This window comes from the organism of the source record quoted next, unplaced genomic scaffold (genome assembly GCF_019419815.1).
Source record: "Pyrus x bretschneideri cultivar Hongxiangsu unplaced genomic scaffold, Pyrus_bretschneideri_v1 Contig10, whole genome shotgun sequence".
In the NCBI taxonomy this organism is placed as follows: domain Eukaryota; kingdom Viridiplantae; phylum Streptophyta; class Magnoliopsida; order Rosales; family Rosaceae; genus Pyrus; species Pyrus x bretschneideri.
In genome coordinates, this window is record NW_025999391.1 from 9,207,097 (window position 1) to 9,234,566 (window position 27,470).

Consider the following 27,470-nt stretch of genomic DNA (forward strand, 5'->3'; position numbering starts at 1 on the left):
ATAGAGAAGGTCTCGAAACCTCAACCTTGAGTAGACCAACATGGACGCACTGCAACTCATCCACTCCCTTCTTCAGACTTTCGTTGATCTTTAGTACACCTTGAAGTTCCAACACTTGGGGTTCAAGCCTATCGACGATTCTCTTGAAGTGGATCACTTGATTATAAGCAGCAATCAATTCTTCATCCTTGAATTTCAGGTATGTACCATCGAATCTCCTTTTCTGCACTTTCATACTGAACTTGGATCGCGTCAAGCTTAGTCTTCAAGTTAACGATCTCTTGGCGAGTGGTCTTGAGCCGCAGAGAAATTGAGGCAGAAATATTATACCCCTTCAAAGCAACAAGCTCAGAATCCAGCCTCTTGATCTCCTCGGCCTAGGAACAAGCTTCAACTACCATAGTCTTCGCCACCTTCTTGGCAACTTTGTTATATCTACATGAGAGATAAGTTGGGCAAACAACCTTTCTAACGCCCTTTCTACATGAGAGATTTGTGTGCTTTTGAATCTCCTTCTATATTAGGTTGTATGCTTCGCAAAGGAACTTGGGCAAACAACCTTTCTAACGCCATCAACAAACTTGGTACAAGCGTCCATGTCTTCAAGCATATCTAGTTTCAAAAGCACACAAATCTCAACAGCCTCCCCAGAAGCAGGCTTAGTGGATTTCTCAAAGTTGCCCACGCGAGCAGTCTCCTCCTTCCCAACAGGCGAATCAATCTCAACAACAGAGGGAGTAGGCCTTAGCGCCACTTTAGCAGTAGTGTCCACCTTATTGTTCTTCATAATAGCAAGCCTCTCCAAAGGTGAACCGGACTTAACTCCCAACAGACATCTTGGTACAAATTTCGACATTGGACGCATGACATGACCTTTATGCTGAGCAATCCTATCAGCAATCATACTAGCCATTCTCGACGTAGCAGGCGCCACATGCTTAAATCTAGCAGCCTCATTTTTCTTCCCATTGGAAGAAGTCATGTCAATCACAGGCCTTTCGATAGCAGGCGGACCCTCACAAGCAGCTGAGGAAATCTTCATTTTTTCTCAACCAGCATTTCTTAAGTAGACGGGGAAGATCTCTTATTTCTACCTTCATTCATAGTAGGCTCCACAATAACGTTCAGATGAGCCAATGCATCCGCCTTGATCCTTTTTACCTCATCTCTCAGGAGCAATCCACATTTCTCCTGGCGAAGAGGATTAAGCAACCAACGCCATTCACAGTACTCAGTAAGAGAGCTCAATCCATATCGATTTTTCCTTCATTTTTCTCTCAGACCAGTAGGCATGAAGCCTGCATGCCCAGCATTTCAGCAGCCCATGAAGCCCATGACCTCCTTGTTTCTCTCAATCACCGACTTGACCCGAATCAGGTCCAAGAGCCCAAAAGACATAAGTCATGTGGCTCGCCTAGCACCTCGCCCCAACACCTCAATCTGTGGCCCCAACCGCACAGCTGCCCTTAGCTTTAGCCAAACCAAGCAACCCAAGCAGTGGTCCCTACCACAACATTTCCTCAACCCATGCCAAGCCGACTTCTGGCCCCTGCCAGCCGATGTGTCGCACCACCCCGACAGCTGCCCCACATCAGCACTATCCAAGAACAAAATAAGGAAAATTAATTTTTTTTTCTTACCTCAGTGCTGCGCGAAGAAGACAAAAAAAGCAACTAAAGACGGTCATTTGCATGGGCAAGTGTAGAAGATTGCTAGGGGGAACAAATATCCTCTAGTTTTCTCTCTCTTGTAAGGTATAATAAATCACTTTCCAAAGTTGATTTAATAATCCACTTAAGGTGGACTTAAATAAGCTTTCAGAGAAATTTATTTCCCTTTCCTAAAAGGATCTAATTTCGAATTAAAGAGGGAATTAACATCAAAATAGGAAGCAATCGTACGTTTCCTAAAGCAAGAAGATCTCTACACCTACTGCCCTCCTGCGAGCAACCCAACAGGTGTAGGGGCATTTGTGGAGGCAAAAATAATCAAGAGGCGACACATGAATTTTTGGATAAAAATGACAAAAATACCCTTGAGGCATATCAGGATTTCTACGCACAAGCAACGGGCAATCATCCCGCAACCAAGTCAAAAGTGCCCAAAATAGGTAACAATTCAAAACTTATTTCATCATCCTCATCAAATCCTCTCCACAAGGTAACTCCCAAATCTTTCCCTTTTTATTATATTAATTGGCTAATCAATTAGGAAATTATTCTATTAATTGGCTAATTAATTAGTTAATTATTCAATTATACCCAATTAAACACAAATCAAGAACCTAGCCCACAAAGAGAGTCAAGTGGCCGGTTCTCTCTCACCCAAGGAGGTCGGCCACACCCCTATAAAAGCCCTCTCATTCTCTCCAAAACCCAATTCCAATTCTCTTGCTAAATTATCTAAATTCTACAAACATTTTTCCCTCAAAATTCTAACTTTGGCATCGGAGGTTCTTCGGCCAAAGCCCCCCCCCCCCCCCCCCAACCATTCATTACGGGCGCGTGAGGCTCTTGGCCTTGACCTAAGGTGTTATTTGTTTTGTAGGTGCAATTTTCCCCAAGACCAAGGAGGAAGAAATTTGCATTCACAGGGATCAAGTGGTATAAGTATGGAATGGGACGTACGAGGTCTGGGTGATAAGTTATACGGATTAACTGGTATAGATGAAGAAGCATTGCACTATGCATTGTTATTAGTAATGATTTGATACTTCATTATACGATGTCATGATACTTAATTTAATATTGTCAATTTACTGTGGTAAGGTTATGTCCCTACTGAGCTATTAAAGCTCACCCCTCTATTGTTACGTAGGTTTACGAACTAGACCGTCAAGAGGATAAATGAGATGAGATCAGATTAGATGTAAGGCTAGAATATCTATTTATTTATTTTGGCCTTGTTAAGAATTCTTGAGTTTATTTTTATAAGTGGAATTTAATTTTCCATCCCGTTTCAGTTTTCTTTTATTTATTTAGTTTTTACCTCATGTTTTGGATGCGAGGTTATTTTTTACCGATCCCAAGTCCAAGGCATGACACCAAGTCATTGTCCAAAAATAGGTTTTTATTCAGCAACTCAATCTCTCTCTTGGAACTCTTAGTTCTTCCAAGCTCATCTTAAGGGGTGTAAAGATGAAGATGTCAAGTCATGACAATTAGTTAGTCTTCTAATATAGTCAACCAATCATGTTGTGAAATGAGTATGTAATTAGCTAGTTTGTTATGATCTGTTTTGTACATAGCCTTTGCTCTATGTATCAAACTTAGTGTAATAATTATTTAATCAATAAAGAGAAATATTTCTACAGAAAAGTAAAGCTTTCAGTTTCTAAAACAGGTTGTATTCAATTTAGAGTTATAAAGAGTCATTCAAAGTTTGGTGGTATTCAATCCATATTTTTAAAATGGCTTTCCAAATCTGAGTGTATTCAAAAAGTCAGGGCATATGTGCCAAGTATCATCTCCTCTTCATGTTGAGTTGGATGCGGCTAAAAGAGCTGTGGACTTTTTACTTGAACGTCAAAACTTTACCTCGAATGTGGTATTGGAAGGGGACTCGAGTGTGGCCATTGTAGCCGTGAGTCGGCAAGAGGAAGATAATTCATTATTGGGACCCATAAGCAATGACATCAGAGGAGCTCTGCATGGTATAAATGGTGTTATGCTGCAGTTTGTGCATCGGGAAGCAAACAACGTTGCCCATAAATTGGCTCGTATGGGACTGTGTTTCCGTCAAAGCACCCTGGGAAGGAGACCCTCCAGATTTGATTTTAGATGTTTCATTAAAAGATAATCAATTGTAATGTTTCCTTTACATCTTAAGGATAGTTATTTGTGCGGGACACTCTTTTTTCCTTAGACCGAGTTGAAATCCCCGATAAGGTTTTTATCGAGGCCCATATATGCACTTTATCCTCAACTTGTATGTTTTATTCGTCTTAATGAATATCGTACCTTATTTAAAATTTAAAAAAAAATTAAAATTAAAAAAAATTAAAAAGAAAAAGTCAGGGAATTAGTTAGATTCAATAAATTTATTGATTTTGATGTCTTCTAGAGTGTGAAGTATAAATATCGAATGCCCTCACAAATCAGGCACCCCTCCTCCATATGTCAACCAGATTCCTCATTCAAAGCCGATTGCAGAATGCGAACAACTTCTTCAAAAACCATTCTATATGCTATGTGTTTTTCTCAATGATTCATTATGAATGAAAAGTTTGATTACATAATTTTTCTTTTTATTCTGCGATTTTATAGTTTGCAAGACAAGGACTCATCGATTTTATCAACCATGTCTCGGAATACAGGTTTTACGTGATTTTTCATCTAGTTTGTTATATGGTAAAAATGATTCATAACCCTTTTGGAATAATATGTGTTTGCTAAAAAAATTAAAGTTAGTGCTAGCTTCCTCTAATTTCGAAAGGGGAGATTTACCTCAAAGAATAGGTAAACAGTATAACCAATGATCCTCCATAGAAAGCAATACTTCCTTAGAGCAACTCCAACGTGAGGAAGGCCCCATAGGGCAACTTACTATTGAATCTCCCCCAGTGAACAATAACTGCCTTTAATGAACAGTAACTATCTTTTATATCTCCACCTCTAACTAAAGAGCCATGGCAATAAGTAATAAAATATTAGTATTTTTTATTTTATAAAATAATATAAAATAATTTTATTTGTAATTTCGAATAAGATTTTTAATCGTTGTCGTTGTGCCATGTGTCATTATCCGAAAAGACAATTTTTGGTGATAGATTTTGATAAAATTTTTATCCAATGCCGTCGTGCCATGTGTCGTTACCTTTTCAGAATCTTTAAGGATAGATTTCCGATAAGAGTTTTAACCAATCACGTCACGCCATGTGTCACAATCTGTTTACAATCTTTGAGGATAGATTTCAATCAGATTTTTAACGAATGACGGCATGTCATGTGGCATTATCTACAACCTAATCCTTTCTTTTTCCTTCATATAACCCACCATCCATCCTACGAAATCACACACCAAAATCAAAATCTCTATCATTATTCATAGTTTATGCTTCCTTCTTACAATGTCTTCTTCAAGGATGTTGTGGGAAATCAATGAGTAAGAGAAAGAATTGTTTAAGTAAGGGGAAGGAATGTTCAATCTCTAGGTGGGCAAAATGAGATGGAAGAGGATGAGGATGAGGAGCGTAGAATGAGAGATGACGAAGCAAGAAGCCAAAGAGCCTCACATTCCCATCGAGTCATCCAAGTTGTGGCTCAAATCTCCAGGCATAGCCATTCCGTAAACATTGATACGTACTTTAGACATCATTTTAGAATGGAACAACATTTGTTCAACAAAATCATGATTTCTATGTGCAACCATGATTCTTACTTTGTACAAAAGAATGATGCTTTTGGTGTTATGGGTCTCCTTCCTAAGCAAAAAATTATTGTTGCCTTACGAATGCTTGCACATGGAGCATCTGCAGACGAAGTGGGTGAGATAGCAAAGATGGGGAAATCAACCATTTTTGAGTTCCTGATGAGGTTTTGCTCTGTAATCAAATCTATCTACACCACAGAGTACCTAATGAGATGGACTTACAAAGACTTCTAAAGAAGGGCGAGATGCGAGGTTTTCCTAGGATGATTGGAAACATCGATTGTATGCAATGGACCTGGAAAAAATGTCCAACTGCATGGCAAAGAGCTTATGGCACAGAAAATGAGCAAAAAGTATCATTTTGGAGACAGTGGCATCATTTGATACATGAATTTGACACGCTTTTTCATTGTTCTATGAGCATAAAATGACCTCAATGTCCTTACCCAATCCCCAGTGTTCAACGATGTCCTGCAAGGAAAAGTACTAAGAGTCACATATTGGGTCAACAGACATAAGTACCACAGGCCATACTACCTAGCAGATGGCATTTACCCAAGGTGGTCATCATTTGTCAAAACACTTTGCAAGCTGTCAAGAGGGGTATAGGAAGGATGTGGAGCGTTGTTTTGGTATCCTCCAAGCTCATTAGGCAATTGTAAGGGGTGCTGCCAAAATGTTTGATTTAGAGTTGCTTCGATCCATCATGATGATGTGCATCATTCTTCACAACATGATTGTGGAAGATGAGTACGATTATGATGTCGTTGATGAATATGAGCTAGACACGATGAACAATTCCAGAACACAAATCTATTGTGCTCATGACACCACCGAAGAACCCATGCAACACGAGCCATTACAAAGGGATGAACGTTACAATGAAAGGCTCATTCAACGATATACTTCACTTTAAGACCCATATATGCACAATGCCCGGCAAATTGACTTGATAGAGCACTAGTGGGAATTGAAACAAACTCAAGAAACTTAAGTTCATTTAGTGTGTTTGTTTTTATTTGGTGTGTTTATTTAATTTAATTTGGTGTGTTTTTTAAGTTCATTTGGTGAGTTTTTTTTTTTATTTGGTGTGTTTGAAATTTTATTTGGTATGTTTTTGTAATTTTATTTGGTGTGTTTATGTCCTTTGAATAAAGATTCTCTTAGTTTAAATAAATTACCAAATTAAATAAATATACTCTTAGTTTAAATAAAGTACTAAATTCAATAAATTGGAAACAGTATAAAGTACTCTATTCAATAAATAAGAAATTACAACCCAAGGTGATTGGAATATTATGGGCTCGGATTAAAAACAAATTCCCTAGTCCCTCGTGAATGGAAAATCATCACCTAACCAATTTGTGGTACTAGGATCATGTCCTCTTGTGGTGCTAGGACCATCTCCTCTTGCTCTCGCTTCTTTTGCACGCCTCATTCGCACCACGTCTGATTTCTCCGAATTCCAAAAATATATAGAATTCGGAGACATAGCCTCTACAGACTCCTTCATAATGTCACGATCTTGTTGAGCCCTTCTTTCTTCCTTAAGTTCTTCCCTTTCTTGCCTAAGTAGCTCTCTTTCTCTCTCATTAGCTTGAAATAATCTTTCAACAGCTGCAGCTTTTGCCTCATCTCTAGCCTTATCAGCCTCAAATTTAGACATTTCCCATGCCAAAGTCGATTCACCTTAGCGAGCAAGTTCTTCCATATATTTTGCATAATCATTCTTGGAAGCACTCCCTTTTCTCTTTGAAACCTTCTTACCTTAAGGCCGAATTGGATAACAGGTCGACCCCGACGCTTGTTCAAGGGGCATTTCCGCCACTTCTTATGTGTTGGTTTCATGAACATGCGAGGCATGATCAGGCGTAAAGTGTAGAGGGGTGTTGTTCATCACAACCTCTGGACCAATAGGCACAACTTTGAATTTAGGACAATCTTTGACAATATTCCAACAATCCCACCAGGTGAATGATTTGTTTTTGTTTTTGGTTTTGGCATTATACCAAGCTTGTGCTTGAAGTGTCTACACAATGCGGGAAAAGAAATAATTATAATCAAAGTAGCTAATGTACATTTGGGTATAGTACAAACAAATAAATAATATATTGTTACTTGATCTGCTAAATTTTCCCCACTTTGAAGATTACTACAAACTTGTGCCAAGGCGTCTCTCCGAAGACTAAACGATTGGCTGAATATTCTCCAATGACTGGACATCGATTCTTTGGTTCTTTTCCCACCAATTTTCTCAAGAAAATGGTGAATAAGACTCCACATTTATCGGAACTGCATCTCATTACCCGTAATCGGATCATGAGTAATTTCAACCCTGCAAGAACACAATGTAACATCTTCGCGTCCAATTCGTACCTGCATTATTAGTCATTTTGTTGGAAACCAATTGGATTGAAACTTTCAGAGAAAGATTGGAATGTGGTTGAAAGTATCTGAGAAAATATGAAATTGTGGTGTAAGGTGGAAGATAATGAGAAGGTATTTACAGAAAAGTAAAATCTTTTTTTTTTAATTTTAAAAAAAAAATTCGGATTTTTTTATTAATTTTTAACATTTTTTATTAACTTAATTAATTTTTGCCGTTGAATTAAAAAAATTTTGAAATCCTCCAGATTGTGCCACGTGGCACAACGATAACATTCAGAATTTTTTAATGTGAATTCTTTTGTTTTTTAATTTATAAAGGTGAATAATGTGAACCGTTAATCTCAAATCCAACGGCTAATATTGGGTAAGGTTTGAATTTTTTTTTACTGCTAGAAATCCAACGATCCAGAAAAATTAACGTTTGAAATCCAACGGATGACGTCGTACCACGTGGCCCACCAACGGTAACATTTTAGCCGTCTGCACCGTGGGCCCCACCTACTGAAAAGTTGTCAATGATGCGCCCCCACGAGCACGTGAACGACACGCGTAAACATGGCTTACGTTACCCTGATGTCAGCCATGCATCACACATGCCTCAGGCTCTCGAGCCATCAATTCGAGCCGGGCCTCTCACTCGGCCCCCCTGCCCAATCGCCCACATGGGCTAGAGCAAGGAGCTCGGGCTATTGGTCCCGATGGAGTTGCTCTTAGAACTAATAGTTGATGTTCCCAAGCAAGGATGGCGCCATGCTAATGGTTCGTTTAGCAAGCAATTAGTAGAAATGAGGATACTTTCTGTTCTTAATGAAAAACTCGGGTGCAGCAAAAATTATAGTCAATGTACTAGTTGGCTGAGATGGATGAAGCAACGATATCAACATATTTCTAAATTTTTGCGTCAAAGTTTTGGATTTGGGTGGGATCCTGTCTCAAAAAGATTTTCGGCTAGCAATGAAGTAATGGATATTGGAAAAGTTTCATTTTCCTACTTTTTGTGCTACTAACATACTATATGTTTTCCCAGTCCCACACAAACCAGAGGTACCTTTGGACCGATACATTTCTAAACTACTATGATTTGATAATTGTATTTGGCAATGGAATTGTTGTTGAGAACAACTCGGTTGAATTGGATGAAGACACTGATGCTAGAACATATCGAGGGGGAGAAAATACAAGTGCCAAAATAGAAGACGATGTTAGTGATGGCAATAATGACACAGATGTGCAGAGTCAAGCTGAGAAAGATGACTACACTTCCCTTTTCTTGTACACAATTTGGAGCATGCTAACACAAAACTCCCTCAAAGAAGGAAAATTAGAATAGACAATGAAGAAAATAGTTCCTCGGGTGAGACCATCACTCCAGCAACTCTACTTGAAAAAGTTTTATGTTGGTATGAACTCAATTAAGGCAATTGCTAATGGAGCTCGAGGAATGCATAGCCTAATGGAGAAAAGAGAAAGAGAGAGGGAGATAGAAAAGAAAAACAATGTGTGGGATGCAATCAAGGAGACTTCAAACTTGGATAGTTCTGCTCTTTACAAAGCGGTCATTTCGATTCGTAAGTTGGGTGTAAAAAATTCATTCTTAAAAATGTCACCAGAAGAGCACCTTGAGTGGATACAGTACAACATGATTTAGGCTTATTTGTTAATACGTTCAATATTTTTTAGAATGTTAGGCTTGAACATTTTATGAGTATTGTAATTTTGAATCAATGCATGGCTTTAATTTGAAGACATGTTGATTGTTACCAACTAGAATTCTATTCATGTACTTTTCTTAGGTGATTCTCTACATACAGTGTCCCAAAATATGAATGAGCTAGGGTAATGACATAGTTTAGGAAGACATGTTGGAGGAGGAAGACATTGATGAAAAATAGGGGATAAAGAAATTGAGGAAGATGAACAAGAAAGTGAAATGGAGGGTGATGAAATAGTGCAAGAATACTACGAGACCATTAAGTTAATGTTTATGGCAATCCAAGCTGTACTTCAAGTGCTAAATACATTATCGGTTCTCATTTCTCATAAATGGTAAAATGTTGAACGCCCAGTAACTCAACAACCAATTAATAGAAGCAGATACAATTGCATACATAAGGTACTAAATAAGGATCCTAAGGAATTTCCACCAATTTATAAAAGCGAATACAATTACATACATAAGGTACTAAATAAGGATCATGAGGAATTTCGAATGTTATATAGAATATATCCAAATGTTTTTTCTAAAGCTATGTAGTATTATAAGAGTGAAGACGCAATTGCAAGATACTAGATTCATTTGTGTTGAAGAAATGCTTGCAAAGTTCTTAATCATCGTCGGTCAAAATGCTCGATATCCTCTAACTCGCGAGACATTTGTGATATCACATTTTGTAACAAGCAAAAATTTTCACAAGGTTTGAAAAGCCTTGGAACACAATAACACTTGATATGATGGTCAAAGCAGCACCTACAATGCCAGCCAAAACAAGATAAAGTACAAGGTTTTATCCTTACTTTAAGGTAAGTGGTATATATATGAGATATGGTCAAGGGATAAAGATTTTGACAAACATTTTTACAGTCCTGTACAACCTTTAGATCTTGTAACATTCAACAGTCTTGATTAAGAGTTATGCAGAGGATTTAAAACATTAAATGAGGTATAAATTTATAATTAAGAAATTAATATAAGTTAAAACTAAGAAAAGAATAAAAGCTAAGGGAATAATCCTGCAAACATAAGGAAAAAGCAAAAATGGCCGTCTTGGATGAAAATGTAAAAGCATGATCCGAATTGCTTCATCCAACTCCAACACCTCGAATTCCTATCACTCACACTGCCAAACTTAGTATCATTCCTTCAATTGATCGATACAAAATTACGATATAAAAGCATATCAAGTATCAATTTGCTTCAAGTATTCGTTCCTCACTCTTTCAATAATTTGACAAAACTAAACTCTAAATCAACAACTCTCACTACCTCCCTCAAAAAAAATTTTAATACAATTAAATCTGAGTGTGGATTTGAAGTAGAATCAAAGAGGTTTTTGGGGTTCTTACCGAAAAATGAGAACGAAGACTCAAAAGACTTGAAGGTTTTTTGCACAAATCAATGGAGGCCTTTGTGCGCAAAATTTTCTTCCTCTTTTCAATTTTTAATTATTTTTCTAGTTTTTATTCTTTATCAACTTTTTATTCATTTTCAATGTTAATTATAATCCATGTAAGCATCCAAATTATTGAATGATTCATTAAAGACCCTTTGATGTTATATATGTAATCCAACGGCTTAAAAGGAATATAAAAATATTTGTCAAAATCTTTGTCATTAATCATATCCCTACATATAGGTATAGGCAGTGACGGAGCCAGGAATTTACAGCAATGGGGTCAAAAAATAGCTTTAAAAAATCGATCGTACTTTCATTTAAAAATATATTTCAAACTCAAATCTCAAATCCCACATACACCCATATCTCTCACTCAAACAAAGAACAAGTAGAGAAAAGGAAAATACATAACAAATTTCTCTAGCATTAATATGAGTGATTACTCAAATGAGAGCAAAAAATGAAGCAATCCAACGAGAACACTAAAGCAGCAACTACTACCTTCTCTAAATATTGCCCCATGTTTTTCTCACTCACTGCATCTGCTTCTCTCTCAAAATGGTAGACCCAACTACGCTCTTTTTCAAATGGGAGAGCCGAATGCTCTCCCTAGTGTGGCTTTCATCTCTCTCCTCTGGTCACAAATTGGAGCTGTCGACAGACATTCCTTCTCTTTTCTGCTACTGCTCAAAACCAAAATGCATAACAAATGCCTTAATATATATTAGTTACTGCCAAAACAAAAGGCTCTGTCTTCTCTCCTATTATAAAACCAAAGTCATCAACCTTTCTTTTTCTTTATTCTTCAAAAAACCAAAGCAATGCCTCTTCCCATTTTTTCTCTTCTTTGCACCGAAAGAAAAAGAGTGGCCCAACAAACTTATTGGGGTGAATGAATCTCATTGCACCCACCTTGGCTCCGCTACTGGATATAGGGATAGGATCAAAGCACAAATATTTTTACAAACATTTTTACACTTTTTTGTAGCCTTTAGATTTTATAACATCCAAAGGGTTCTTATTTATTCATTAAATGTCATGAATACTTATGTAGATTTTAACTAATATTAAAGATAAAAATAAAACTTAAAAAAAAAAAAAAAAATTTGGAAAGAAAATTAAAAATAAAATAAAAAGGAAGAAACCCTAAAGGAGGTCCTCTACAACCTCCATCCCCCGATCTGTAACCTCCTATCTCCCCCAGGTCTACAACTTCCATGCTTGAATCTCATTAGGTAAGCAAAACAAAAACCTAAATTCGATATTCGTATATGTATGATGATCAAATTCGGATTTGGAAAAAAAATTTAGTTTTGTATGTGCATGTAGGGGTGGGCTCGAAAAACCGAAAACCGAAAAAAATTGTACTGAAAAATAAACTGAAAGTGTAAAATTGAACCGAACCGAATCTGGTTCAGTTCGATTCAGTTTTTGGGGTTCAGAAACCGGACCGAACCAAACCGAACCGAAGTAAGGCAAAACGACGTCGTTTTATATTTAATTATAAATTAATAATTTTTTTTATCTTGAATGGCGTCCTCTAGTCACTCTCGTCTTCAGTCTTCAGTCTGAAACCCTAAACACTAAACAGATCGATCGATTCATTCCCTTCCGGCCTTCCCTTTCCCTTATCTCTCTCCTCTGCACCCTCACTCTGGACCATCTCTTTCCTAGCTCCGCCACTCTTCCGCTTCGTCTTCTTCCTTCCCAGCGACCTGTGACCTGCAACCTGTCTCACACATCTCGTCAACGCGACACCGTTTTACTCTCAGTCTCTCACCCCCATGACCCACGTGCGACCCACGACTTCCTCTCGCCATTTCGAGTCTCCAGTCTCAACCCACAAATTCCCTCCTTTGCAAGGTTAGTCTCTCACCCAATCACCCTGTTGTGAACTGTGATGCGTTGTGCAGATTTTTTTTTTTTTTCGATTTCATTGGTTCTAATCTGTAGACATTTCTATTGGCTATGCTATATTGCTATAACCATTGTTTTAATTTTAGTTTATAAACATTGGGTATGCATGCACTACAATAGACATTGTGTAACCTTATTCAGACATTTCTAATTTTGGTTATAAACATTGGTTCTGATCTGTAGACATTTTTTAGACATTTCTATTGGGTATGCTACAAACATTGGGTAATTTCATTTCTAAACAACACTATTAGACTATTCGTTGAGGTATTCATTGGTTCTACACTACAATTTTGGTTTTGCACTGCAATTTGTTTCCGGTATTCATTGGTTCTGCACTGCAATGGCTTTGTGCCTCGATTTGTTGATGCCTGATGATCTGATATTTTTGTTAATAAGAAAGAAAAATCCCGCCAGGTGCCAGTATCTGATATTTCTGTTAATATGCCTGATGATCTGATATTGGTTTTGCATTGCAATGTCTTTGTGCCTCGGTTTGTTGATGCCTGATGATCTGATGTCTTTATGCTATAGTCAGTCGTCTATTGTTGATGGCATCATGGACACAGATTGTTTTATAATTCATGTTAATGGCATCAGAAAACTTAATTATAAATATGTTCTTATAATATTGTGAGGACCATATGGAGTCCTTATGGTTGGTAGCTAATAGTTTCATGACAATATATATATCTTTTGTATCCGTAGTCTTTTATCTGTTATATGCTATCTGTAATCCTTATATTTTGATGCTGATATCTTTACCAAAGTTCATATATACTCAATATTGTAAAGCTGTTTTTTGGGTTCGGTTTATTATGTGCATTCGTAGCTTTTGCATGTGCATCGTACCTTTGCTTATTATATTTTTTGTATCTTAATTAGATGAAGTCAAGTGCATCAAAGGCCTCGAGCTCAAGCTCAAACTCAATGAGATCATCAAATAGCTCCTGTGAAAAAAATAAACTCATCTACTTCTGCTCCATCGCAAGTTGTCATCTCTATACTTTCCCTATGGTTCTTATGTCTCAATTTATTTAATAATTAATTGTAATGATTCTTACTCTTCTTTTTTAAGGACATTGTTGGTGAATCAACTCCACCTCAACCCTCCATAGTGGCAACTCAACAAACTCCTCTTACTCTTGGTGGATCTACAAATTTATCCGATCCAACTCCAAAACAAGGTGGCTCAAGTGATCAAGTAAATAAAGAAGACACTCTCTTGGATTCAATAAAAAGTCATTCAAGATCTACAATTTGGGAGCATTTTGATAAGATAATTGAGGGAGGTAGAGTTAAAGGGGTGTGCAAGTATTGCAACAAATCGTATAGGGCCGACACGGATAAAAATGGTACAACTAGCATAAGAAATCACTTAGCTAGATGTAGAAGCTATGGTCCTAATAAGGAAATATTTGCCACAAATAGGCAAAAGATATTAACCTTTGCTGGCACAAAAGATAAGTTGGAAGCTATTGGTTTTTCTCAAGTAGAAGTTACTAAGGCTTGTGTTGAGATGATAATTATAGACAAGTTACCTTTTTCTTTCGTCGAGGGAAATGGTTTTCGTCATTTTTGCATGCATGCATGTCCTTTGTGGAGAGTACCTAGTCGTAAGACAATAGCTAAAGATGTACTTGGCTTGTTTTACTCCGAAAATGAGAAATTGAAAAGTCAGTTGAAGACATTTAGGGCGTGTCTAACAACGGATACATGGACTTCTATTCAACAAATAAATTACATGGTTCTCACCGCTCATTTTATTGATGATGATTGGATGTTACATAAAAAGATTTGAACTTTTGTGTCATTCCAAATCATAAAGGAGAATCCATTCCTCAACTTTTGGAGGAGTGTTTGGTGGAGTGGGACATAAAGAAGGTGTTAACTATTACGGTTGACAATGCTTTAGCAAATGATTCCAGCTTAAGGGATTTTGTACACCGAAAAAGTGGGTCGGGGATTCCTAATGCACTTTTGCATGATGGAAAATATTTGCACATGAGGTGTGTTGCTCATATCCTCAATTTGGTGGTGAATGATAGGATAAAGATGTTGAATACCGCCATACAAAGCATTCGTAATGTGGTTAGGTATGTAAGATCTTCCCCTCAAAGGTTGGAGAGCTTTAAAAGGTGTGTTGAGAAAGTGAGAATAGAAAGCAAGGGGTTTGTGATTTTAGATGTCCCTACTAGGTGGAATTCCACATTTTTAATGTTGGAATCGGCTTTGAAGTTCAAGATGGCTTTTGATAGGTTGAAAGTAGATGATGGTCATTACCTTCCTTACTTTACTAAAGAAAATCATGATAATATAAGGGAAGGGCCACCTTCGACTCATGATTGGAGTGAGGCGGGAATATTTGCATCCTTTTTGAGACCTTTCTTTGAAGTCACTTTAAAAGTGTGTTGTTCTAATACTCCAACAATTCATACTACTTTTGGTGATTTGTTTAAGATCAAAAGTCTCCTCCTAGAAAACAAAGGTAATGAATTCTTGTCTATGATCTTCATGCTGATGCAAGAAAAATATGACAAATATTGGGGTTCAAATGATGATATGAATCAATATGTTTTTCTTGCACTTGTGCTTGATCCTCGCCATAAATTGGAGAAAGTGGTTGATTATTATGAGATACTATATGGCGAGGACGAGGAAAAAGTTGAAATTGCAACCAATGCGGTGAAAGATTTGTTGTTTGATCTTTACAAGATTAATGAAGAGTTGTCTTTTGATACACAACAAAGCACAAGTAGTGGTGGTAGTTCTCAATCAGCAACTACAAGTGGAGATCCTTTATCAAGCATGACAGAGATTGAAAGAAAGTTGAAAGAGAAAAGTGAAATAAGAAAAGCAAAGAGAGCCCTTATTGTGCACAATGATTTGGATAGGTATCTTTCGGATCCTAATGAAGGGGAAGAAGAGGCAAACTTTGATATCTTGAATTGGTGGAGGGTGAATGGACTTTCTAAGTATCCTATTTTGGCACGAGTTGCAAAAGAGATTTTAGCTATTCCCGTATCAACCATTGCTTCGGAATCCTCCTTTAGTACAAGTGGACAAATAATTGATCCATATCGTAGTTCTTTGAGTCCAAAAATGGTGGAAGCTTTGATATGTACACAAAATTGGCTTAGGTCAATTCATGTAGCATTACATCATGAGCCAACCATTAGGGAGATTGAATTTTGTGAAGAAGTTGAGAAATGTAATTTTACTTATTGCATTTGGTTTTGTTAGACTATTTTAATTACATGCTAAGTTGCATGCTTGCTTTACATCATATTGTTTCATTTTTTATTTGTATGTAGAAATGGCAAGTGGAAACTCAAACAAAGGTGTTATGTTGCCTCCTAGGCCGCCTAAGCATTGAGCTTGAGCTTGAGGACTTGGAAGATTTTATTTGTGCAAGACATGAAATGATGAAACCTTGAAGGTTTATTTGACTTGTGTGATGTTTATTTTAAATTTGGATTTTTTGAAGACTTAAACTTTGATGTTTATTTAAGTTTGGACTTTTGAAATTGGAAGACTTGATTGATGATTCTAGTTGGAACTTGGAAGACTTAAACTTTGGATTCTCATCATGGTTTTGTTGTTGAATATGGTCTAAGGTTATGATAGTAGTATCACTTCTCAAATGGCATATATTTCCTTTTATGTCAAATGTAGATGTGTAAAATTGATTTCATACTTGTAGGTTTTCATGTGGATGACTCTGAAGTGACTTTGAATGTGAACTTTCATATTTCCAATTTTTTTTTTTTTTTTTGGAGGAAGAAAAAAAAATTGAAACCAAACCGAAACCAAACCAGAAAAACCGAACCGAAAAAAAACCGAACCGAGAAAAACCCGAAAAAAATTGAACCAAACCAAACCGAAACGAAATTTCGGTTCGGTTTCGGTTTTGGGAAAAAATCGAACCGCTGAGAACCGAACCCAGCCCTATGTTCATGTATTTGAAGATTTTTCTACCCTTTTAGTTTTTCAAATCAAACAAACAACTATCTCAATACGCTGTCATATGTTTCGAATCTCAATTAAACTCGAAAGGGTGGCTTATGTAATGTTTCTGTAGGGATTTTGATGTCGGTACCTATGAGTATGTATACTTTTGGTTCTAGATTAGTTAGATATTGATTTTCTTCCCTCGCTTCGTTTCCATGTTTCAACAATTTTTCAATCGAAACACATGGATAGCGTATTGAGATTTTTGTTTGTTAGATTTGAAAAGAACTCATCAAATACATGAATTGACAAAACTAAAAAAAAATTCCAAAACCTAATTTGATCACCCTACTTATATGAACAATAATATAGAATTAGTATTTTGTTTTGCTTGCCTAATGAATATTTCGAGTATGGAAGTTGTAGACCTGGGGGAGAGGGAGGTTGCAGACCACATTCCTCATTTTCACGATTACAGCTAAGATTTCTTTTTCTTTTCTTTTTAACTTTAATATTAGTTAAAATCCACGAAAGCATTCATAGTATTAAATGAATTAATAAGAACCCTTGGATGTTATAAAATCTAAAGGATATAAAGAAATGTAAAAATATTTGTCCCTTGATCCTATCCCATATATATATATATATATATATATGTGTGTGTGTATACATATATATATGTATATGTATTGTTATTGTTAATTTTGTTGTTATCATTGTAAAAAGATACACCATATAAACTCATATATACCAACAATGGTAAAAGGATTTAAAGTTAGTAGCCATCGTGATCGTCATAGATAATATCACAAAATGTATTGGCTGCGTGTAACCTTGATTTGGAATGCATATACATTTTTAGTAGATGGGAAGGTTCGACACATGATTCAAAAGTGTCGTTTGATGCTTTATCAAGGAGGAACGGACTTAAAGTGCCGCAAGGTACATATTTTTATTTCTTAAGCCTCTATTGTTATACTATTAGATTTTATTGATAGGTTCCGTGTTCATCTAGGTAAACTTTTCTTGGTCGATTGTGGATTTGCAAATCGTTGTCAGTTTTTAGCTCAATTTTGAAGTGTTCGCTATCACCTCCAAGATTTTTCCAGTCAAGGTCGTGGCTCCGAAAATTCACTAGAATTGTTCAATCTCCGCCATGCTTCTTCAAGAAATGTGGTCGAGAAAATATTTTGTATATATATTCAAATCACGATTCACAATTTTTAAGTCTACACCTTCGTTTCCATACAAGACACAAGCAAGTAGTGTTAGCTTGTGCATGATTACACAACTTTCTTGTAAAGAGTGTCGTTCCGATGAGTTTCCTGTTGAAGATGAAGAACCCTCATCCTCGTCATCGCTGCCAGAAGATGAACTTTTTGAAACCTAAGAGCAGGCATGAGAAAACGCTAATGCATGGAGACTTGATATAGCTTCAAATATGTGGATAGATGCTATGAATAACGGGAGTCCAAGATGAGAAATGATGATGATTTATCTACTGTGATATATTGCAAACTACATATTCTTCATCACTTCTTATTCTATAAAGTTTATTGGTTTTGGTTGTTGGCGAACCTAGACTTCTTGTGTATTGCTTATAGTTATTGGTTTTTAGCAAACCCAGATGATAAAGTCTCAAGGTATATTGTGCTTTTTTTTTGCCTGGATTGGATAAAGATCAAAAAGATTTTTTTTTTTTTTTTTTTTTTTTTTAACAAATGATTGGTTAGCAATAATATGATTTAAATTCGTCTTTGGTGAAAATCGAACCTAAGACTTCTCACTTACAAGTAAGGAGAAATACCACTAGATCGTAGTACTAAGTGGCAAAAAAAATGAATAATTTGAGAGGCAAAAGTTTAGCTAACCATATAATATGTGCAAGAATTGAATTTGTGGCTTGCATTCTAATGAGTTAAATAAAGATTTACTCTTACCAAAAAAAAATTGCCCACTGAATCTATTAGACTTCATAAAACTCTATTGAACTTCATAACAAATTTCATATCAAATCCTTTTATAATTCCCCGTATTCTATGTGAATCAATTAAAATTCATGAAATTCATGGGAGTTAATAAATACATTAAACTCTCTCAGATTCCTAATTGAATACACCCTCCTAAATTAGTATCAACTTTTTAAAACATTCTAAATAACTACCTAAATTTAAAATAAAATAAAAATTAGGCATTTGGTAGGTCACCATAGATTTTAGCAGCATGAAGTGATGACTTTGCTAGCATTAAATAATGAGGTGGATAAACACTAAAGTTGGTTTTCACTAATCGACGTCTTTGGGATTCTAATCTCCCAATTTGACTCATTTTAACTAAGTTAAACCATACATTTGGTTGGCTAAATGAGGCCAATTTGGATATTCTCTTAATAAATAACTTGAGAGTTTAAACACACTTAATGTTTATCCATGTCATCACTGAATGAACCTAATAAATGTTCATTTTTGAAACTTTAAGACCTTAAAGTAGTTATTTGGAATGTTTTTGAAAGGTTAGAACTAATTTGGAATCACCCTTAAAGGTTAGGCAGTTATCCGAATTTAACTCTTAATAATAATTAGTCTCAAACTCATTAACTTAAGATTTCTCACTTACAAATAAAAACTAAATTGAAACGGTCATTTTCAAATACCATTCATGATAAAGGTGTCAACGTATACAATTTTTCCAAATATATAATTAAATTCAAAGTAGATCACAAGGGAAGAACCCTCATGCAGGGAGAGAAGCTCTCTCACGGAAGGAGAGAAAAGCCCTCTTCTCAATGGACACCGTATAAATATGTTTAGTCAGCCTCAATAACTTACAGAAAGCACAAAACAATCAAATGTAACCAGAAATGTATACATATAATGCGTGTATATATTAAAAAGTTAAACATAAAATTTGTAAAGAGAGAATAAAAAATACTCTTTAAAAAATTTAGTGACGACCTTCTAAACAATTTTTCTTCGTTGAAGAGATAGTTCTTTAAGGACTTTTTTAAATAATTATTTTATCACTAAAAATTTACTTTATTTGAGAAAAAATACAAAAATAAAAATAAAGGCAAATGATATGATTTATGCTTTGGAAAAAAAGTAAAATTATTTTGTACTTTGTTTACTTTATTATCCATAACTTTTATTTTAGCTATTTTATTTTAATTTTGTAGTCAGGATTAATTTAATTTTTTTATTGACAAAAAAAATTATTAATAGGTAATTTAAATAAATCAGAAGGAGATAAGGAGTATGTAGGTCCCAACTATGCGACAAACCACATGGTGTCATATCGACCGACCTGGTGCAAGTACAAATTAAGGGAAAAGGATCATCGTCATATTCTTTTTTTAATGATCGTGACCGTTCATCATATATCATACGATCAGAAATTATTTTAAAATTTAAAATTTAAAATTAAATATAAATAATATCTAACGATTTCTGACCGTAGGATACAAAATAAACAATTATGATCACAAGATTTCTAAAATCCATAGAAAAAAATCCGACGAGAATATTTTCCCAAATTAAATACAAATTCACCACTTGCTTTAAATTAGTGGTGCAGCTGCTCTGCCACGCGGCGGCAATAATTTTATATCTTTTATGTAGATCCTTACAAATACAGCAATTGAAGGTCAAATCCAATTATCCCTCCCACTGTCTCTGCACTTTCTAGTAAACTCCGTTCCTGTCTTCCCTTGTCTCTGTTCCTCCAGATGGCAAAAAAACAGAGCTACTTGAAGATGATGACTGAATCGGATGCCGCCGATTTGATCAGCAGCGATTTCAAAGAGCTCGGCGCTGCTGCTAAGAAGCTCGCCGGCCACGCCGTCCGCCTCGGCAGCTTGGGATTCGGAACTGCTTTTCTCAAATGGGTTGCTTCGTTTGCTGCAATGTATGTCTTCTCTCTCCTTGTTTTGGATTGAATGTTAAGATTTTTGGATGATCTTGGAGGTATTAAATCCATGGTAACTGATATTTTTCTGGGTTATTGTTATTTTTTGGAGATGCAGTTTTTCAGATCCTGTATTGGACTTTTTTCGTTGGTTTTCAATGGTTTAGATCACTGTTTTTTGTTATTTTATGATTCAAATTTTCAAGTTTTTAATGTAAATTATATTAGTTTTGTTTAGTTTTTATGTTCTTAGTTGTGCTTTGTGTGACGTATTAATTTCACTTGTACTGATTTGAGAAAATATACGAACCTCACCTATTTGTTTCTGTGTTTACTGTAGCTATCTGTTGATCTTGGATCGAACAAACTGGAAATCGAACATTCTTACAGGGCTATTGATCCCCTACATTTTCTTTACCCTTCCTTCAATATTGTTCAACATCTTCAGGTTATTTTCTACACATACGTACCGTACAAGTTATATATTTCGTGTTGTCGGTGTTTTTGGTTCGTTGTATTCCCTAAAAATCTTTATTTTTCCAGGGGAGAGATTGGAAAATGGATTGCTCTCGTTGCTGTTGTCTTACGGCTTTTCTTCCCTAAACGTTTCCCAGGTAAAATATAGTATTTATTCCCACTGCTGATCGAACATGTCTATGCTTCCAAGTTTATGCCATGCAAATGGCAGCGAGCATTAATCGCTGTCGGATGACTTTGAATGAATCAGTCTTCTACACAAGTCTAGAAAATTAAACTCATCCAACGGCAGTTGATATGGTGGTAATTCTTGTGGTCACTAAATAAGATTGGTCTATGACCTAGAATTTGTTGCTTGCTTTAACCTAATCACGTTCTGTTTACTGCTTGTGGTCACTAACTATGATTATAACCTCCAGACTGGCTGGAGTTGCCCGCAGCGTTAATTCTTCTTATAGTGGTTGCTCCTAGTTTATTGGCGGACACCGTGAGAGGCGACTGGATTGGTGTGGTAATATGTCTTCTCATCGCCGGTTATTTGCTGCAAGAACACATCCGGGCAGCTGGTGGGTTCAGAGACGCTTTCACCAAAGCTGGTGGAATATCGAACACTATTGGCATAATCATTCTGTTCGTCTACCCTGTTTGGGCGATTGTTCTTTATATCTTGTAGAAACTTTCACTGCCATGCTTTACCATCATGATTCATTTGGAGTGTTTTTGAGTTTCTACATTTTCTCGAGTTCCTTTTTGTGTCGTTATTTCATGTAATTCGTGCTTTCGTTGTATTTTGCGTGCATGTCGTATTGTTTGTAATCATGAAAATGTGACCTGAAACCTTGTTGAAGACGCAGTTCATCTTTCTCGCTTGTTGAAAGTATATTTGTTTATGGATAATGTAACCGCGTATCTTTTTGCCATTATTGAGGAGCTAATCTCGTCTAATGAAATACCGAAAGTTTTTTTAGCAAAGAAACTCATATTTTCCACCAAAACAACAAACAAATGCAACTCAATTACAACTTTCCCATTCATGTGTAAGATTGTTATTGTACTCTTTCCTTCTCTTCTACATGAGGCAACACACAAAGCGCTAACCAACACAGAGACACAAAAGCAGAACCAAACAGCAAGCTTCAAGCATCACACCTGGAAATAAAACAAAACTAAATGCAAAATCTTGCTAATACGCTCAAAACTAGCACGGCACACACATGTAAGGGACAACCCTCTTATTTTCATCTGTAACTTGAATGTCAAGAATGTAACATACCTGAGCCATACATGTTTTCAAATCCTGTTTTCGATGCTCGAACTAAGGGCTGGTTTGGTATTATTGTGCTTTTAAAAAATAGCTGCTTCTGCTGTGCTGTGAAAATAAGCAGCTATGAAATAAAGCAGCAGAGTGTTTGGTAAACTTTTTTTTTAAAATGCTTTTGAAAAAAAAAAAAACAGTATTAATGTTTGGTAAACTTTTATGTAAAACAGATGTGAAAAAAAACCAATTTTTCAAAGCTGAGTTTTGCAGCTTCTTGTTTTTAGCTTTTTTTCACCTAAAACTGTGAAAAAAAACTAAAGCTGAGTGTTTACCGAACACAAAAACAGCTCCCAGCTTTTTTTTATAGCAGCTTTTTTCAGAATCACCTCAGTACCAAACCAGGTCTAAACATGTGAACAAATAGATTACAATTATAAATGTGCGTATCAATGAACATACAGCTTATACATGAAGGTAAGTCCACAGAAGAAAAAGTAAGGGAACAACCAATCCACCCTTCAACTCTTTTCAACTTTATTACAAGGTAAGGCAAAATCACCTTTCGTTCCTTCGAACTGACACTGAACTAGCAATTGTTTTTTCACCATGTCCTTTGAGTTTGCATTCCCGTCAAAGGTAGCAGGAATATTGGACTCCAGTTAAGGAAGAGCCTCAACATGTTCGTACAAGAAGAGAGTCGTTGATGAGTTGAGTACGCATGCCATTCCCAACTCTTTCAGCCTGCAGTATGTTATCACCACAACACCAAAGAATATGGAGTATGTTACCTATCCATGGCGATATAATGCATTTTTGAGCTTTAAGGTGAAGATACACAGTACAACTTTACATACCATTTGTATAGCAATTTGGTTCGGAAGGGGATTAAAACCTTTATAGATGATAATGAGCTTCCAAAAAGAGCAGAGAGATCACCGTCAAAGCTTCTAAAAGCAATTGAGGAATCAAAGACTTGTATCATTATATTTTCTAAAAACTATGCATCCTCAAGATAATGTTTGGATTGAATTTGCCAAGATCATAGTGTAAAGAATATTTAAAGCAACAAATTTTTTTCCTATGACTTTTATAAGGTGAATCCCTCAGAAGTATGAAACCAGAACTACGAAAAATTTCTCTCTGATTTTTTGTACTTCCGAATGATTCACCCTGTAACAAATTTGCCAATATTTCTTTTTCTTTGAAAATTTTGTAAATCGAAGGATCTTAACAAAGCACATCCAAACACCATGTTGAGGATGCATAATTTTTTAAGAAATGTAAAGATAGGTGACTTCTCTTAGGAATATCCTTACTTATTTGACAACTGTGTGTGTGTTGGTCATGGCTTGATCGGATAGGAGAGCTTCTCTCTGCATGTCATGCATTCTTTGGTGCTATGTTGGTAGGCACAAGCTCTTGGCTTTGCACCCGCACACTCATCTTTCTGCAACTGCACACTATATATAGACATTGGTGGAGGTGTGTATTCTCACAAGGAAAACAAATGAAATTCCCAAACCAGAAGGTGGTAAACCTAACTTTAGCAAAAACAAAATCATACCTTTAAAATTACACATACAACTTTGAAGGTTAAGTTTTCCTAATGTATATTCTACTTGTGTCATTCAAGATAGAACATATATCAAACATGCAATGCATCTGTAATATTCAGATTAAATGTGAATGCATGACTCATTACGCTTTGTGAAAACCATTCGAAAAATCATGCAACCCTTAAGATGTGACTTTCACCCTAAGTGCACTTACAATTATCAATGACAAGAAGCATTCTCAATTTCACAGTGACATTCCAACAGAAATTGTATCCGATTACTTATCCAAACACTCTAATGGTAGCTAAGCATTATGATATAAAGACAGCTTAAACACAATGATTATTAATTCAAAATATGCATGCATAATTATATCATAAGCAATTAAATAAAGACTACATATTCATGCTAAGGTTCATGACTTCGCCCTAACAAAAGAGAGTTAGTTATGCATATTGATAATTAAAATACAAAGGAAGTTTATTCAAATAGAAAAAGAGTGAAAACACAATTAAGTCTTCAATTAGCCAGAGCTTCGGCAATCCTAAGTTGTGAAGAGAATTCCTAGGCCGGCCCCTTTATTTATACTACTACAATTTATATTCTTCTTAGAAAAAGGTATTCTAAAAACTAGGAAACAAAACAAATTAAGAGAAACTAGGAAACAAAAAAAAATAAGGAGAAACTAGGAAACAAAATCCCTAGTTGATAAAATCTGCCAGCAACCAAACAACCACGTCCATGCCCTAAATCAGCTTCAAAATAGGCCCCAGATGTCTCTTTTTAAAGTTTAGATGTCCTGAACATATTTGCAGAAAGACCTGAACCCAAAAGACACTATTTTTGGAGGCCAAAAAGCCCCAATAAACTCAAAACGCCACTTTGTCAGCACCGCACGCTAGTTCTTTATTTCCTCGCCATAAGTTAAGGTAGAAAAATCTGAAACTTCAACACAAACCAGTTGAAGGACTCACAAACATCCATCAATAAGAATCACTCCAAAATTCATCCGTTTGATCATTTTTTGCTCACAAAAAAAAAAAATCACAAGTCCTAAATTAATAATTAAAGTATCAAAATTTCACTAAAATAATTATCAAAACATCCTAAGAATATGATTAGATATATAATATAAAATCGACGTATCAATAAGCCAAGTACGCATGCCATTCCCAATTGATTTAGCCTGCAGTATATTATCACCACCGCACCATTACCTATTCATGGCGATACGATACATGTCGGAGCTTAAGATGAAATACATGCTACAACTTACAGACCATTTGTATAGCAAATTTGGTTCAGAAGGGGATGAAAACCTTCATAGATGACAATGAGCTTCCAAGAGAGGAATCAAAGACTTGTATCATTGTATTTTCTGAAAACTATGCATCCTCAATATGGTGTTTGGATGAACTTATTAAGATCTTACAACAAGATGAACCCCTCAAAAGTACGAGAAGTACCAAAAATTTCCTCTGATTTTGTACTTCCGAGTGATTCACCTTGTACAAATACTTTCAAAGAAATGAAAATTTTGTAGGATCTTAAAACGTCCATCCAAACACCACGTTGAAGATGCATTATTTTCGGAAAATGCAGTGATAGGAGTCCTTGACTCTTCAAATGCTTTGAGAAGAGACCTGTTAGTCTCCTACGCTCACACATAAGAACTTAGTGGCGGCTTCCTATCTACTAGCTATCTACTAGCTTTAGCCAAGGTAGTTGGAGAGAGAGAGGGCTGGGAGAGAAATGGAAGCGAAGGATTGAGGCACTGAGCAGCTAGGGTTTGTAGGTATTGGCGCGGCGCTGGGCTCGAGATTGCAAGGAAAATCTAGAGAGAGAGGTTGATAGGAAACGGCGAGGTGCTAAAAGTTTCTTAAATAGGCAGCTGCTAGGTTTCCTTCACACGTGGGAATGGTGCAAGTGGATCCGTGTATATTAACCTTTTGGCAAGCTACCAGGTCCTGACTTCTATGGGCCGCTGAGGTTCTTGTTGGATTGGGCTCAAGTAGGCCCCAATTCTTTTCTCCACATCTCGACTCCAGTCTTTTTTTTCTATTTGTTGTTGCTCGTACACTAATTCTTGAGTTATATTTTGAAATTTGTACATCACACCAACGTGGTTTATGGGAAGTGAGATTGAAGCACTTATTTTTCGTCTCAGCTATTTTTAGTTTTAATTTTTGTTTGAAATAAAGTAAAGTTTAGTATGTGTTACAAATAATGTAATAATTGTTCCACCTAGGCCAGTTTTGCCTAATTAGTAGTGATTCTCGCATCAAACGGTAAAGTCTTGGCATGGGATAGGGTGGTTGGTTGATTTCGTAGCCTTTCAGCTCAAGTTAATAAGTCCTTAGGGGTGTACTATACCTAGTGCCCTAAAGCCCCAATGGTTTGGGAGTCATTGACCTAAAATTCGTTACATGGGTTGGATCGAAAGTTTAAGTAAACTGACATTGCACGACCATTATTGTTACTGGAAAAAAAATATATATATATGAAGAAAAAATTTGAAAAAAAAAATCCGAAAAAAAATTGAATATATAAGTGTGTAAAGTATTAAATAAAGAGGATGACATGTAAGGATTTTAATCGAGTCTCCTTAACTTTGTTGGTTCACTTTACTCCAAAGGAAATTCATGAATTCTTTTCTAAGTAGCTTTAAATGGCTTAGACTTTGTGGTGGGATTCGTTGGAACTTTTGAAAAGATGTTCTAGTTTTTAACATTTTCTTTGGGTTGTGATTTGAAGGTGGAAATTTTGTGTTAGTTAAGTTTTAGCTAAGTGTCTAATTAAGTTTTTGTTATCGTCTGAGTCTTGTTTTGCTTGAGGACAAGCAGAAAGCTAAGTTTGGAGGTATTTGATGAGTCAATATTATATTACATATTTCACCCTAATCTTAGTTTATTTTGGAACAATTTTGATCTTTGATTTGTATTTCCAATACAGGACTTTCAACTTCCTCTGGGGCAAAACATGATCAAATGGACGAATTTTGGAGTAATTCCAATTGAAGGACGTTTGTGAGTCACTTAGCTAGATCATGTCAAAACATCAAATTTTTTCCACCGAGTGATTATTTTCTGACGATAGAATAAAGGAGCAATGTAAAGTGCTGGAAAAGTAACGTTTTAGGCTTGAATACGAGTTTTGGAGCCTAAGATGGTCTATTGTGGATTCGGCCCCTTTTGAAGATGTGTTCAGGTTGTTTCGATCTTTAAAGGCTAAAATGTAGCAAGACAGTTTCCTTGTAGATTCTAATAGTTTAATTCAGATTTTATTTTCTAATATATTTTATTATTATTTGGTGTCCTAATTGGATCAAAAGACTTTTATTAGGGGATTGTTGGATAGCTTATGTAGAGCGATAGAGGTCTTTGGCGGGGCGAGTCTTTTTCTTCTTCTCTTTTACGCAACTTTGGAGAGAGGAAATTGGGTAGGATTCTTGGAGAATTTCAAACTTTTACTCTAAGGTGTTTTCAATCTTTTTCTTCATAATAATATTTTCTTTGATTTTAGTTATGAATATGTGTA

General features: G+C 35.9%; 2 protein-coding genes and 1 long non-coding RNA gene across 3 annotated transcripts; 2 read left to right on the top strand and 1 right to left on the bottom strand.

Annotated features, from left to right (window-relative positions):
- Nucleotides 1-14,843: 14,843 nt before the first annotated feature.
- Nucleotides 14,844-16,031, top strand: LOC125480591 (zinc finger BED domain-containing protein RICESLEEPER 2-like). The gene has a single exon (XM_048591592.1). The coding sequence runs from the start codon at nt 14,844-14,846 to the stop codon at nt 16,029-16,031; it is 1,188 nt and encodes a 395-aa protein (XP_048447549.1).
- Nucleotides 16,032-20,448: 4,417 nt separating this feature from the next.
- On the top strand, nt 20,449-22,016 carry LOC103937562 (cold-regulated 413 plasma membrane protein 2). The gene is made up of 4 exons (XM_009347509.3): nt 20,449-20,642; nt 20,983-21,090; nt 21,186-21,256; nt 21,539-22,016. The coding sequence occupies exons 1-4, from the start codon at nt 20,464-20,466 to the stop codon at nt 21,790-21,792; spliced, it is 612 nt and encodes a 203-aa protein (XP_009345784.2). The 5' UTR covers nt 20,449-20,463; the 3' UTR covers nt 21,793-22,016.
- A 766-nt stretch (nt 22,017-22,782) lies between these two features.
- Nucleotides 22,783-25,970, bottom strand: LOC125470148. The gene is made up of 2 exons (XR_007252385.1): nt 23,232-25,970; nt 22,783-23,118 (listed from the first exon to the last, which is right to left on the bottom strand). It is a non-coding gene; the product is annotated as an uncharacterized LOC125470148 (long non-coding RNA).
- Nucleotides 25,971-27,470: the final 1,500 nt, after the last annotated feature.